The sequence below is a fragment of the Camellia sinensis genome, chromosome 2 (genome assembly GCF_055761805.1).
Source record: "Camellia sinensis isolate YWXY chromosome 2, ASM5576180v1, whole genome shotgun sequence".
Taxonomy (NCBI): Eukaryota; Viridiplantae; Streptophyta; class Magnoliopsida; order Ericales; family Theaceae; genus Camellia; species Camellia sinensis.
In genome coordinates this window covers 17,196,891-17,213,013 of record NC_138962.1, presented here as the reverse complement: position 1 = coordinate 17,213,013, position 16,123 = coordinate 17,196,891, and the positions used below count along the sequence as shown (strand labels likewise).

Here is a 16,123-nt window from a genome sequence, read left to right as displayed (position 1 = left end):
TCTCCTCCAAATTTGAAACAACAAGCTCTTGGTGCACAACCAAGCACAAAACAGACAGGTTTAGAGGCTCAAAGACAAGGCGCTCGCCCAAGATCTTCGGGCACCCAAAATGAACACGAGCATACAAGATCATCGAGTGTTCAAATGATGATGTCTAAGTCTTGAGGATGGTCAAAAATGGGGTGTCTACATCAATTCTGTCTTCATTAGCCAAAAATTCAGCCTCACTCTGTGCACTGTCACTTTCATCAACCTCATTACCTTCTACAGACTCAGTGTCAGTAGTATACTGCAACCCCTCCTCGTGTTGTGTATCATTACCCTCATGTTGTGTATCACCACCCTCACATCCCTTACCCACATCCTCACCCTCAGCTACCTCTGCATTATCATCTGAGTCATTTCCAATGTCATCAACTATGATGTCAATATCAGACAAGTTTATATCAATAATGTCTGTGTCAGTACCACCTATGGCATTACCACCCTGTTCTGTGTCACCACTACCTATGGCATTACCACCTTGTTTTGCACCATTGGGATCTGAGAACTACTCACCATTGGATGGCAAAACCATAATAGGATCTATACCCTTCTCTGTATAAACTACTATATAATCCAAACCCTTATAAGTCTCAAGCATTTTCATCACATCAGCATCACTGTACATTGTTTTCAACCCAACATCTAAACTATAACCAGGCTATGTATAGTACATATCTATGTTTGCTCTTTTTCCACGAACTAAGACATAATAAAGGTCTTTTAACTCAAACATAGACATTTTGTCAATGTCACAATTAATTATTTCATTCACCCTACCACCCTCATAAACAACATGTGGATGAAAGACAAAATAGCCCCCATTATTCATTTGAACAGTTATGAATTTGTCTGACATTTTCAGTATTCACTCCTAAAGTAGAAAAGACTTTCATCAATACATTTTGATACCACAATCCACAACCCTAAACAAATATATAGTCATGCATGTAACCAACATAAACTAAAATAATAAATAATCCCTAATCCTCAAACAGATCACATAAAACAGAAACAAAATATAAAAGCATAAAGTAATAGAATTAAAAAACCTATTCTTCAGGCATAAAGTTAAAAGTTAATTGAAAAATGAAACAAACAAAGTAATACACTGAGGATTAGGAATAAACTTCACCTTTTCAATGCATATCCCACACAAAATACAATGACAATAAACAAACAAAGTAATACACTCACATCATTCACTACAAATAAACAAACAACCATAGGGGACCATAGTATATGAACTTTATATATACGAAAAATCACCATAGCAATAGGATATGAACAACTGCATCGCACACAGTACCATGACAAAAAGTTAACTACTAATGGTACGAAAAAGGGAGGCACACAAACCCTAATATACAAAACATACGGGACCACAATATACAACAACAAAAAGTACATCAACTAACATTTTCTATACATATATATATATATATATATTAGCAAATTGAACCGAATGAAATACAAAATAAAAAGTAGTGATAAAAAAAATACCTTACAATTTATTCTTCGTGAACTTTTGGGCTTCGTTTGCTTCGTAAATCTCCAAATCAGTAACAATCGAACAATCAAAACCTTACTTTCTCAAATTTATATACTATTTCGTTCGATTGAAACTCTAATCTGTTCAATCGAACAACCCTAATTTATTGAATCGTTCAATTGAACAACCTTAGTTCTCTTCACTTTTCTCTTCTTAGATGCACGGCTTTTTGAAGTGAAACTGATAAGCAAGTTTCAATATATATATATACAAGAGCAAATTGGTCTTTTTAAATCTATCATTCACGATGTTAATAATGCATATTACTCCATCAATTACACAGGAATTATGTGATTATATTTAAAAATGAGAGAATAATCCGTACATAGCTTAAATCACAGGGGTAAAAGTGAATTTAAAAATGAAATAAGAAATGAGGCAAGACTCTGAAAAATAAAAAATAAAGAGGAAAGACCCGATACCGATACAGTAGTTATCTCCTACAAACAAGTGCAGGAGAGAGCGCATCCATTGACGTTGCTCTCGGTGGTGACGATCAAACGGTTCTGAGTTCACCGGAGAAGATGATCGTCTGCGTCGCCGTCGTCGGCCACCAGGTCTACATTCATACATCCACCTCTCTCTCTCTCTCTCTCTATATATATATACATTCATCTCAAATTTCTATATGTATCTGACAAATCAACACAATTCGAGTCGAACAGAACAATCCTCTTTACATACAGAGCTTCACGGAGGCCGATGATGCCCTAAAGCTTCATCACATAGTCCATTGCTCCCTTGATGTCGTCGATGAAAGAGGTTTCTCCTCTCTGCACATCATTTTATATTAAATTTCTATGTAAGATTGTTGGGTTGGTATCTAAAATATTCAATTTTTCATTACTTTGAATTTCGAATCAGGAGGTTTCTGGGCTTTTGATTAGCTTGATGTGTGATTGGCTTTAGTGTACACTATCAGTGGTGTTTAAATTGAAGATCTGTATATGGTTGTTGGGTTGGTATCTAAAATATTCAATTTTTCATTAGTTTGAATCTTTGAATCAGGAGGTTTCTGGGTTTTGATTAGCTTGATGGGTGGTTGGGTTTAGTGTACTGTCTGTGGTGTTTAAATTGAAGATCTGTCACTTGAATGGAGCAATTCATGATGATTAGATTGTTTTTTCTTACTTGAATGACAGAATTGAAACGCTCTTTATGACTATCTTTAAGATGGGTGCCATTTTCACCCCTAATTCCATCAAAGATGATAGAGTTTTATTGTGAAATGAAATGAAAGGTGTTAAATGGGATCATTCTATCTTAATAGGGGTGTTAATTATTCATTTATGTCTCTATTGGCTTTGATTCTAGTTCTAAGACCAAGGGAACTCAAATTAAAATCTAATAACAAACCTTTTTTTTTTTGATTAGCAAAAGTCAATTATTAGATTAGCACCTATAGGAGTTAGCCTCCCCACCGTTGCAAAGCACCAAGTGTTTTCCTTCTAATTCAAACCGATATAGCTGCCTACACTCACACTCAGAGAAAGAGAGAGAGTAGCCAAAAGGATATAGATTTAGTTATATTATTTTTTTTATGAAAACAATAAATGAAGCAACATATTATTCTAAGTCGATGTAGCAGAACTTAGGAAACATAGACAAGTGTTTCCTATGATTATGGGTAAAGGGTTTAGGTCAAGGGAAGCTTGTATGCTTAGGGTTCTAAAAGGTGTAAAAGAAAGGTAGTGGGTCCATGAATCAAAAGAGGCTGCTGTTACTTAGTTTTTGAAAGTTTATGCTGCTGGATTTTTAGAAGTCATAATGTCGGAAACATCAGACTGCCACTAAGTTAAGGTTTCAAGTGTTAAATTGCAGGCAAGAGATTGGAGCAGGGGTTAGGGATTGTTAGGAATTGATTTGGAATTATGGCTGAGAAAGGGTATCTTTCAGTCTTTGAGGATTAGGAGTAGAAGTGAAAGAAGAATGGCTTCACTGTTGCATGGGGAAAGTGAAATTGCACAAACACAACATGTAATTTTGATAAGTTCAACTCTATTCTATTTGAGTGTTATATAATAATTTACAAAGTTTTAATAGGGTTTAATTGAGGTTTATGTGTGAACTAGTGTTGTATGTGTAAACAAAACAAGGAATCTGTCAATCATAGTATTTCCTATGTTTCAAGTTCCTAAAAGTATCATAGTGTCGTGTTAGTCCCTTTTCACCTTTTTGGCAGTTCCCTGGCTGAAGATATTGTTTTGGGGTGATCTCGTGTGCAGTTGACCCATTTTCTCTTCTCTTCTTGTTTTGTATTGTCTGTCTGCATTGCCATCTTGAGGTTTACTTAATATTTATTGCATAACTATTAACACAATATATTAGAGAATTTACAGTTTCTGCCAATCAAAAAAAGAACCTACAGTTTCTGTCTGATCCATTCTTTGGTTCTTTAGCTTTATTTACCACTTTGTTTAATGATTTCCTAAGCTAGTCTCTTAAATTTCAGATGATATAATTACAGTTGATTAACTTGAATTTGAAAATATGAGGGCAGTATCCATTTTGACTTACAAAAGGACTGCTTCGTTCTGTTACAGTAAACAATCCAAAAAAATCAGGGCCAACACTGAACGAGACATTTCTTGGTTTGCTTTATCCAACTGAAAACTACAAAGTGTAAGTATATTTTCTGGTTTTGTAGATCATTTAGTTGGCTACTCAACACAAATGAAAAAAAAAAATCTGACTGTGGGCAAGTTATTTGTTCATTGGTTCATATGATGTGCTATAGATCTCTTACAGTTGCTATCTACAGGTACGGTTATTTGACTAACACAAAGGTGAAATTTATCTTGGTGACAACAGACCTTGATGTCCGAGATGCAGATGTGAGAAATGTAAGTCTTGCCCTTCAAATCTGAAGTTTCAGCTTTTGTTGCTTTTAGAAACTATTCAGTGTGTGTATATATGAACACTATGTATGGTAGAAGAAACAGAACTACTATATGGATATCATACCCACTGAATTGACAAATTTCATTCTGTAAATTAGATGTAGTGAATGTGAGCTTGGCTATCCTGCAGTAAGTGCAGCACTTAGCTCATCTATAGTCTTTCTATGGCCCTAAAAAAGTCAGGGAAAGAAGGCAAGAAAAGAAAAAAGGAAGGAAGCAAGAAAGAAAACTATTAACGCTTAAGATGGGTAAAAGTGTTTGCATTACTGGAAAAGATCTTTTTTTCTCTCATAGATCTTTCTTTTCTCTGGATGCATTTGAAGAAGAAGAACATGGAGAAGAACTGTAATATAGGGAAGATGTCTTGATATAATTACAACAGTAATACAACCATTCCTCTTGCTTCAAGAAGAAATTTAGCTGTTCTACTTCTAAATTGATGGTTGCAATTTTATAACCTTGCTAGATTATGGTCCAGCCTGCAAACCAATTTGTTCACACATTGGGTTTTTTCGCAATTGCATTGTTAACTATTCTCTTTAGGAGGAATCAAAGACAACTAAAAAATGCAAACTAATCAATGTGGTGGCTTGGTGTATATCAAATTAATTGTTGAGTTTATTACCATCATTTTCACCTTAGCATGATTTATCAAAAGTTGTTATTTCTCTCTCTCTCTCTCTCTCTCTCTATATATATATATATATATATATTCACAGGACAGTGGTGCGCTTGCTTTTTCTTGCAGATGTTATTTTATCTTCCCCCTGCCCCTTCCCTTTTCATTTCCAATTGACTTTGAAACATGACATCTAACTTGCCATGCAAACTACTGAACAGTTTTTCAGGAGGTTCCATTCAGCGTATGTGGATGCAGTTTCAAACCCATTTCACGTGCCGGGTAAAAAGATAACCTCCAGAACTTTTGCTGAAAGGGTCAGTAACATTGTCAAGTCGTTTGGGTTGAGTTCAACTGGGTGAATTAATGCTGCTGGTGTAGGGCTTAACATTTTTAAATCATCCTTCTTGTCCTCAGTGGAAATGTTATAGTGTTTTTTTTTTTTTAAACCTGCGTTGGTGTTGGACTTGATTTAGCTCAAACAATTTGAGTCTCAAGAATATATTTGAGCAGAATTTGTAGCAGGGACAACCCAATTTAAGATCTTGAAATTTAAATTGTATCAGACAAAATGATTGCTGTGCTATTTGTTTTCTTTTCCTCATAAGATGATTAATTTTCTTCTGGTTCTCACGTCACATCTTCATTTGTCATTTTTTTGGTGGAAAATTGTAGTTTAGATGCCTGTTATCTGATGAATGCAAGTTTGGTACCGCCCAAATAACTCTGTATTCAGAAATAATGTGAAAATTCTTGGTCTTGGTGAGAATCCTCTGCAATGGACAACAATTTAGCAGGAACATAGGTGGCGCCTTCTCTTTCGTCAATAACTTATCTTCACATTCACTGTGCATCTTCTTTGCGACTTATTTATTTATTTATTTTATATAACAAGTGATCCATGCAAGCTCAATTTGTCAGTGACAAGAATGAGGTTGATTGTTGAAGGAGAAGACTCATGTAATGTGAGGGGTGCAGCAGGAGTCCCTCTGTGAGGGGTGCAGTAGGCTACAAATATCCCTTCAATCTAAAGAGATTTGAAGAGTTTTATTTGTCGTGTGTTTGTGGTTTGCAAAAGAGCACGTTGCAATTGGTATCTCTTGATACGTAATGAAGCAATTTGTCACCCAATACAAAAAAAAGACTGGACAAGAAGCATGTTGTGTTCCTTCTCACATAGGTATTAGACCCACCTTACATAAGAGGGTTGTGCTTGATTTTGTGACTTGTTTCTGTGTTTCTAAACTTTTTCTTCCTTCCCATATCTCCAAAGTCAAACTTGCAGTGTCCAACAGACAAACCATAGGTATTTTTATGAATTGGGTTATTCATAATGAATTCTCAGTAAAATAGTATATCCCTAAACTGATTTCTTCAGGAGAGGGTATCCATAAATCACAAAAACTTTCGATCTTGAAGTCAATTTTGGAAGAAATCACTACCCAAATGGGAAAACAAAAAACAGAACAAATTTTGCCCACATTGCTGGAAGATTAATAAACTAAAAACGGTGCAAGCTCTTTCCCCCCTAAGACCTAAGATTTATCCAGTTGTGCTGCTCATTTTCTATTCAGAAGCAAGAATAAGTCATTGTTTAATAAAACTGATGAGAGAAGAGAGTAAATCACCACAGAACGTAGTTTAACCGGGGGCTTCTTGGGAGAAAGAAAAAATGAAGAAAAAGGGCCAGGAAAAGCACCCCAGAACATAATCCAAAAACAATAAAACAGTAATTACTAACACCAACAGCATGAGGCAGTTTGCATAATTTAAAAACGAAAGCAGAAGCTGCAAGTCAAACATCTTTGCTCAGGAATATGAAAGGAAGCTGCTGGCATCACTAGGGGAACACGTTGCAAAGTTATCAAAACTCATCATCATCCTCCTCAGCTATATGCTTCGCAAGCTCTTGCTCCTGCTGTTGCCTCTCTCTCCTCTTCTCAGCACTTTCCTTCTCCTTGTGGGAATTCGGAGGGAAACGAAGTGCACGGACAGCTTCATTATGCATATTGAGACAGAAAGCAATCCTCGAATTGAAAGCAATTTGAGGCTCATTTGTAGAGTAGATATCCCCAGTTTCTTTCGAAACCATCCACCCTTTTGCATGATCCAGTGTGGCATCAATTGCACCATCCCGGATCGCCTTGGCTACAATACTCTCAGCATCAGCAATGGGATTGGGAGAGTCCAACCTCAGCTTTTTGGCCACATCAGCCAGTGAGATACGGGAATAAGAAATACTGATGTTGCGTAACCCGGTCCTTATAACATTATGCCGCAGCCTAACAATCAAATTGTGGGTCCCGTCGGAACTGAAAGTACCAGAGAACTTCTCAGCAACAGCTTTAAACAGCTCCAGATCTCCAATTCGAACAGCCTAAGAAGCCCACAACATCATGTTAATCAGCAAAAGCCAGGGAGTCAATAGTTGTGTGTGTGTGTTCCTTCTGAAATCTGGTTCCTAGGAAAATTAACCCTGAAGGAAAATAAATCGAGACTCACATTTGTAAGCTCAAAGTATGGCCTCAAAGCCTTCTCCATGCCCTTCTGCATAAAAACAGTCCTCTCAGGGATTTCTCCAAGCAGAAGTCGGACAATCACAGCCCACTTATTGCATTGCACCCGAAAACCAAGAGCTGCAGCGGGGCCCTTCCGAGCAGCTTGCAGGAGTGACTCTTTCGCATCTGTATACTCCAACTGTATCGTCCTAATCTTTCCAAGATAAAAGAGATACCGGCAAAACTGCAAGAGAAAGAAAACATTTTGATATGCAGAAATTGGGAGGCCTTCAAGTAACCGGTGTGATAAATAATACTGACAACCACACAAAAAAGAGGTACCATCAAGGGAAGTCAGGTTCAGCCATGATCTCTTACAGAGGACAGAAGGCTATACAAACCATATTTCCTTATCCGAGATGTTTAAAAAGAAAATGAACTAAAAGTTCATATATAAATTATGTGAAAGGCATAGTCGATTGATGACTTAAAATTATTTGGGAATGTCGAAAATAGCACAACAATGCTTTCGTCAAGAACCAGAGTTGTTAAAAAGAGAAGGCCAAATGACAGATTCAACATTCTTAGTGGATAAGGAATCCTGTTACCAACTAGCACAGATGCCTCAGCCATCATGTTTCACATTCAAGTGCACTTTTACAAGTTGGTGCTTGTTTTACTAATCTGCCTTCAACATTTTTTGGAACTACGCAATATTTCATATCTTTTTGCTTCCCTAAACCCTAAACCCTTACATATGGACATTTCTCAAAATTCATAATTTCAACTTTTCCAGACTGTTTTCCACCCACCCCCACAGGCATTCATTTACATCTGTTTCTCCATGGCTTTCAACTTTGTAATATTTTTACTATTTTCCACTTTGATCCTTAAAGAACCACAGTCCATATTATGAGAACCTCAAATCAACCATACACTAAGTGCTTTTCTGAAGTACAGAATCATATATCTTCAATCAAGACAGTCGTATATATATAATGCAACAAAGTATCCCTTGCAAAAATGAACCATATCCCATACAGATTGGTGTCTAAGAAGGACAAGAAAGAGAATAAGAGTTGCCTGCTGATTTGAGTGAGCTTCAAAACGGGGTGCCTTTGACCTCAGCTTCTCTGCCTGATCAAACAAGTTGTAATGGAGGTAATTTCGAAGTAGAAGGTTGAGAAGTGTTTCCTGCAAAAAGCCATTATATCAGGATGAGACACTACTATTACAATATTAACTAATTGCGGAGATGTTTTAAAACAAACCTGACCCAACTCGTCGTGGCGTAATGTAGCAATTCGGTGTAAAGAAAGGAGATTACTGTCAATGCAAGAAAATCAGATCAGACAAAGAATGACTAGAAAGAAGACAGTTACAAAGAAAGTGCAAATCAAAAAATCAGAAAAGTACTCAGCTCTAATCTTGTTCCTTCTTCCCCTTTTTTTTTGAAAAATTAAAACATGTAAATGTGCATTACACTAGGAGGCTAGGACATACATAAGAACGGCAGATGATTTCACAGAAGAGCTAGGAATAGATATCAATATATAACTCACCCACGAATTTCAGCAAGATCACCAGTGAGTTCATAGCTGAGAGAGTAATAGAAGTAGAGCCTGGCAGCTAGAACATCAATGGTTCGCCTATTCAAATTCTTCAGACGGGCAATACTTGCCGATGAACATGCTTTAGCCTGGAGGACAGCAGCAATAAGCACTAAAGTGATTCAAAAACATTATTGAGTAAAGAATATGCAAGCACTAGGCATATACGTATAATATTATTACTGTACCTCATTGTATCGCTTCTGATCAATCAAAAATATTAGCACAAGCAAGTAGCAGTAAATCTCAAGCTCAGGCAAGGGGTGCTTAACAGGAGCTTGAGTTGTAGATGTTGCAGTATCAACTTCCATATCTTGTTCATCCTCCTATGGTCAGTATTTAAACTTTCAAAATTAGGATTAAGGAGAAAAACAGGTATACGCAGATATATCAAGTAAGAGACAAAAAAAAAAGTAAACATGGGTTAGCTAGTATTCCTGTTGCTATGTGGTTTATTCACAAGGCTTAGACCCACTCTCCAAATTTATCGACAAATGGATACTTCCTTTAATGCTTTCAGATAAAAATCTGTGAACTGGAGTTGACTACATATACAAACATTACTACACCTGATCAACACTAGAGAGAAACAACTAACAAGTAATGGCCATGATAAGAAGGCAAACAGCCACTGGTGTAATTTGCTAGCTTTTCCAATATTCTTATAATACCCAGCATTAACAGACGATGATGCTATGTCCAGAGCTAAATGGCGAAGAGTGTTTTCAACATGTGGGAAAAGCATTTCAATCCGCAAGTCCGTAAAATATTTTCTGATTTTGATAATGAAAGTGGCAGAAACTTCAATATGTGACCATCTTCGTTAACTTTCAAGAGTGTGGTGCAAATTGGGAAAGCTTAAGCTATCATCCATTTCAATAAAGGAGCACTTAATTTTCCCACTTCTTGCTCATGGAAAAAGCAAGAATTTCATATGTACATGGATCCCCCTAATAATAGTGTCCGTTTTTTTTCCAAGCTGCATGCAACTCCCACGGTTCACATTTTTACTAAGAATCTTAGTGGAACTCATGCAACTGGATGTTACAATACCAACTATCATATGATGAGAATCTACCATGAACTAATCCCAGTCTATGATTCTACATTAGATCAGTTCTTTTGAGCTTGACATTCCCATATCCTATATAAATATAAAAAAAAGGAATAAACATCTTCAATCGTTGATCCACGGTAGCCTACTAGCCTAGGTATAATATTTTCAACTGATACAAGAATATCTACAGACCGAAAATAAATATAACAAGCACCATTAAGACCTCGTTTGGGAACAGGCTAATTTAGTAACTTTTTGGCTATTTGGCTAAAAAGGTAGGTAAAAAAAACTTGTATGTTTGGGATGACTTTTTGGCTAATTACGAAAAGATGTGCAAAAAGTAGAGAGAAAAGAGAATCTTTGACTTTCTGGTATGGATTGTTGGCTTTTTGGCTAATTTAGTAACTTTTTAACTAATTGGTTAAAATAGCCTCTTGCCAAACGAGGCCTAAATTATTTTAACCCTCCAAATATGTAAAAGATTCCACTAGCATGGTTAAATCCCCTAAAATTTCAAGATTCCATTTTGATTTTATCCAGGACCAAATCACACTGATAGGCTAAATGTTAAAATCATAAAGCAACCAACAAAATCCAGACAATATAATACTCCAATTCCGACTATGTGATTACACTGTTTGTCAAATAGCCTAATTAGTGAGTCTAATGCTAATTGAAAATCATTTTACATATTTTTTCTAAAGAGGAAAGACAGATGTCAAAGCTTCTTTCAACAGAACCTAAAGATGCATTATTCACTCTTTTTTATGCTTCCAATATCTATAGTCCATTGAGTCTAACTCATTGACACAAATGGTTTTAAGTTTCACATAAGAAAGTGCTTCACAATTTAGTTAGTTCTCCCTAGAATTACCGGGTTCCAATATTTTTGCTAAATGTTAAAGAAAGTTATCTCACTACAATATTTCATGAGGGAGCAAAACACTTGTACAAGCATTTGCATTTATAACTTTCACATAAGAAAGTGCTTTACAGTTTAGTTAGTTCTCCCTAGAATTACCTGGTTCCAATGTTTTTGCTAAATGTTAACGAAAGTTATCTCACTACAATATTTCATGAGGGAGCAAAACACTCGTACAAGCATTTGCATTTATAACTACTTCATAAGAACTAGACAAGCTCAAATAATACAATCACTAACTAATTCCATGCAAGCTAATTTGCCCCAATGTGTCAAACAAAGTTCTATATGTAACCAAAATTAATTCTAAAAACACCATATAAAACAGAAAGCACGAGAGCATGAAACAATAAAAAGCAGCCAAAGTCACACCACTCAGAGACTACCTTGGGAAGATAAGAGGACAACCGACTGTGCACCTCAGATCCTGACACAAGGGCATAATTTAAGAATGCAGATAGCACAGAAGCCTTCAGCTTCTTCCTCAAAGCAATGGTTAGGCGAACAACACGCACAATCCGACGAACCTCCCGGGCATATGCACCAGTCTCAATCAAAGATGCAATTTCCTTCAAATCTGAAAAACCCCCCAATGCCCATATCTCAAAATTCCTAAATTTATACAAAACCTCCAATGTCCATATCTCAAAATTCCAAAATTTATATATATTATATATGCATGTATGTATGTTCCTTACGCTGCAAAGTAGAAGGACCAACTGAAGTAACAGAATTAGAGGGAGCTGGCTGCTCTTTCATCTCCACATCTTGAGTCATCTTGCATAAACTCTACAAACCCACAAAAAATATCCCAAAATAGACGAATGTAAACCACGAATTTATGATAAAGAATGCAAATTTCAGATCTACTCACCTCAAGTTAACAGAGAAAAATAATCGAACTCTTCGTGTTGATAGGACCGATCGGAGATAGAGAAGATACGGTTTCACTATCAGTTTCTTTCACTGCAAGTCAAAAATTGGACAAATGAGACGAACACTCATCGCCTATATATAGATATGTACATGTGTATGAAATTGGAGAGAGAGAGAGAGAGAGAGAGAGAGAGAGAGAGAATCGAACCTGAGATTCTTTGATTGTGATTAGAGAAACCCTAGAATTACAGGGTTTTCGCCCTTTTCCAACAATGGCTTACTTAAATAGAATTGGAAAAATTACATTAGACTCCCTAAGGTTTTAATAAAATTCATAAACCCCCATAAATTTGATTTTAAATTTTCTTAAAATTTTCAATCACACAACACTTTCTGTAGTCACATATAAGACCAAAAAAAATATATTATTATCATTTTTTTTATATTAAAATATATATTTTACTATTATTTATTTTTATGTCTGTACACAATATATATATGTATATATCAATTTTGGTTACTATAAAATAGAAGTTCATAATTATAACAAAATTATGAAATTCAAAACTTGAAGAGAAGTTAGTATAATTTAACCAATATAATTTTACTTGTGCAAGAAAAGAGTATTTTATATAATGAGTATTCACGTGATTTTTTTTCTTTTCACGTGTTGATGATATGCATGTGATAAAAAGTGTAGTTAGAAAGTTGATATGATTGACCGCTTAGAGCAACTCTAAGCACGCTTTTTATTTTGCACTAGATAAAGTACAAAAAAAAAATATTCTTTACTTTACCTAATTAGTTTAGCTATTATGTGTTCTAATCATATTCTTTATTTTAACTAGTCATTTAAACTAACTTAGCCAATTTTCAAAACAAAAATTCTATATATATTATTGTCTTTTTCATAGAATGCCACATACGCACCAAACGCTAATATGGTTGCCAATGTGACATTTGCGATAATATTTTTTAAAAAAATATTTTTTAATATTAGTTTTAAAAATATTATAAAAAATAATTTTAAGTAATATTTAATTTTTTTTTATAAAATTTATAGTATGTGAATTTATACCAACATATGAATTTTGTGGAACTATTTTGAAGGGGAGGGGAGGGTAAGAATAAGAGAAATCCATAAAGATTTTTTTTAAAAAAAATAACAATACAACGGAAGTTATTCAATAATTGTAATTTATCAAATTAAGAATCAAAAGAACACAAATTAACTAATCAAAAACCTTACAAAGGTCAATGAATAAAATAAGAAAAAAAAATCATAAATAGCAAAGTTAGGAATAAACTTCAAAATAGATAAACTATTTCTAATTCAAGTTGTTACAAATCTCCATGTAGATGCCACAAATGGTCAACTAGGTCTGCTTGGAGTTTAAAATGACTTTGTCTATCTCTGATGCGATGATGATTTTGAATGAATTCATAAAGTTCGGGTGTACGCTCGTGTGACACTGCTGGAGGGAGACTTTCATCGATTGCATCATAATTACAGTCTATATTTTGTTCATTTGGCTCATCCTCAACAATCATGTTATGCAATATTACACATGCCTTCATAATAATTTTAAGGGTTTCAACTTTCCAAAAACGTGCAGGTCCTCGCATAATTGCGAAACGTGCTAGGAGCACTCCAAATGCTCGTTCGACATTTTTCCTTGCTGACTCTTGAGCTTTAGCAAAATTTATTTACTTATTGCCTCATGGAGATGGAATTGTTTTAACGAATGTTGACCATTGAGGATATATACCATCAGCGAGATAATACCTATTATATAGTCATTTCCATTGATTGAGTAATCAACTTGGGAAGCACGCCCTTCAACAAGAAGAGAAATTATAGAAGAACGTTCTAGTACATTGATGCCGTTATGATTTTTGATTGAGATATGCCTTTGATTTTTGTTCATTCCCTTGCACTAGATCTAAGCTAATGTTAAGCCATGCCGATATGAGCATACTGTCTTCTTCTGTAGTGAAGTTGCCACCTCGTTATGATTTCTTGATGGTTTCTATTTGAGGAGAGATTGGGGAAGACTGATCCCCTTGGTCAAGAGGTTTATCCATAAATTCATAGTCAGTCTCATCATTCATCAAGTTGGTGAAATATTCACCATTTTGTTGCTGATTCATCTATAGACAAGGTAAAGAAAATTATGGCAACATATATTGAGTTGCAGAAATGACTAAGATTTCCAGTTGGAAGCAAATTAATTAATAAATAGAGATCATGTAAATTAAAACACAAGTTGTTTTGTTGAAAATGATTCAATGATAATTTTAGATAAATAAATAGAGATCATGTAAAAATTGAGTGTAAAAGGATTCAATGATAGTTGCAACCAACTCTCCAATGATATATAACAAGAGCTAACATTTTGCTTCCAATGAAGAATTTTGCTACAATTAAAGCTAGAATCTCAAGCCTGCAACCAACTCTCCAATGATATATAACAGTAGCTCTAATTCTGCTAACATTCTATCAAGCCTATATATTATAAAACTAATATACACTCCATGCTTATTCCCACATTGTTTGGGATCTTCAATGTAGATTAGTTGAATGTTATCATCACAAGAAAACTAAACCTTAGCTTAATTTTTGATTGATGAAATTCCAAAGGCTAATGTATCTGATCAGTATTTTCTTGAGGACACCTTACAATGACTGTTCTTCTCATACTTGATTTTGTGAATGTGTTTTGTTTTTAATCGACCATGCAATGAATTTGTCAAGCTCTATTTGATTTTTGGGTTTTTTTTCAGCGTATGTTAGCAGAGCTAAAAGGTTTTGCTAAAGAGAGAAAACAGTTTTATGATTCTCTACACACATAGAAATATTAATTTATTAGCAAAGCCTGCAACAACAAATGCAAACTTCCAAAGAGAACTAAATCTAATCTTGGTAATAACAAAAATTGGTCCAACAGAATTTGGCATGGGGTGTTATCACAAACAAAATTCACTTGGCTGACAGCCTCATCATCATCATCATTCACCCCTTTATGTTTGTATAATAATAAAAATGATGCACAAATATAATTGTTAGTGCATTTTAATGTTTGACGATCTATAAGGTGTATAATTGTTAATACCACATGAGTGCTATGAGAGTATTCTATAACTACCTCTAAAAGTGGGGGAAAAAGAAAAAAAAAAAAGAAAAAGAAAAACAGTCTCTGAACTTTTCTTAATTTATATAATAATAAATTGTGTAGGAGAACCCAACATTACATGGGAAATGATAACAACATGGTATATGCATAGAAATAATAATAAATTGTGCTTGAGACAGCTTTAGAGTCACATTGCCATTAAAGGGACTAAGAAGTTCACCAATGGATAAATTATCAAAGAAAAGAAAAGAAAAAAAGAGAGCATAAAATCAGTTTAGAGATAGTGCTTCTGTCTCTCATTTACAGATTGCAAGTCATACATTATTTTTCTTGTCTAACGATAAGGATAAAATTCATTATGTGCTTTCAATTCATAGAGTATTTGAGTTAGTTTTGGAGTTTCAAGTGAACATGAATAAAAGTAATTTGGTATGAATAATAAGCATCTGTGTTTCTGCTGCTGCTGCTGCTAATAATGATATTGTTATCTGGGCACAGGATAAAATTCATTATGTGCTTTCAATCCATAGAGTATTTGAGTTAGTTTTGGAGTTTCAAGTGAACATGAATAAAAGTAATTTGGTATGAATAATAAGCATCTGTGTTTCTGCTGCTGCTGCTGCTAATAATGATATTGTTATTTGGGCACAGGATCTAGATCTGCAGCGAACATAAGATGAACATACATGTGGCGTTCATGAAGCTGTTTGCTATTTTGATGTTAATAACCTTTTCCCCTCAGTGACACTCCAATTTGGCTCACTGATTTTGCTCAGTTTTGGGGTTAGGGGGTACTTTTGTAGTGTTATGCGGGATGCATGAGCCATGAATGTAATCTCTTGGGACAAACTAAGATGGGTGTGGGAATGTATGTATAAGCACTCTCTTTATTTTTTTTTTCTTCTTTTGCATG

The 16,123-nt window shown here is 34.9% G+C and overlaps 2 protein-coding genes across 2 annotated transcripts; one reads left to right on the top strand and one right to left on the bottom strand.

The window, feature by feature from the left end:
* Positions 1 to 1,921: 1,921 nt before the first annotated feature.
* Positions 1,922 to 5,751, top strand: LOC114286257 (SNARE-like superfamily protein). Its single transcript, XM_028229384.2, has 5 exons — positions 1,922 to 2,151; positions 2,260 to 2,356; positions 4,138 to 4,216; positions 4,356 to 4,437; positions 5,335 to 5,751. The coding sequence occupies exons 1-5, from the start codon at positions 2,119 to 2,121 to the stop codon at positions 5,473 to 5,475; spliced, it is 432 nt and encodes a 143-aa protein (XP_028085185.1). The 5' UTR covers positions 1,922 to 2,118; the 3' UTR covers positions 5,476 to 5,751.
* Positions 5,752 to 6,675: 924 nt separating this feature from the next.
* Positions 6,676 to 12,398, bottom strand: LOC114286256 (putative 26S proteasome non-ATPase regulatory subunit 3). Its single transcript, XM_028229383.2, has 10 exons — positions 12,285 to 12,398; positions 12,075 to 12,166; positions 11,899 to 11,989; positions 11,587 to 11,777; positions 9,410 to 9,547; positions 9,174 to 9,310; positions 8,883 to 8,937; positions 8,695 to 8,805; positions 7,616 to 7,855; positions 6,676 to 7,490 (listed from the first exon to the last, which is right to left on the bottom strand). Exons 3-10 carry the CDS (start codon positions 11,975 to 11,977, stop codon positions 6,978 to 6,980), a joined length of 1,464 nt encoding a protein of 487 aa, XP_028085184.1. The 5' UTR covers positions 11,978 to 11,989; positions 12,075 to 12,166; positions 12,285 to 12,398; the 3' UTR covers positions 6,676 to 6,977.
* Positions 12,399 to 16,123: the final 3,725 nt, after the last annotated feature.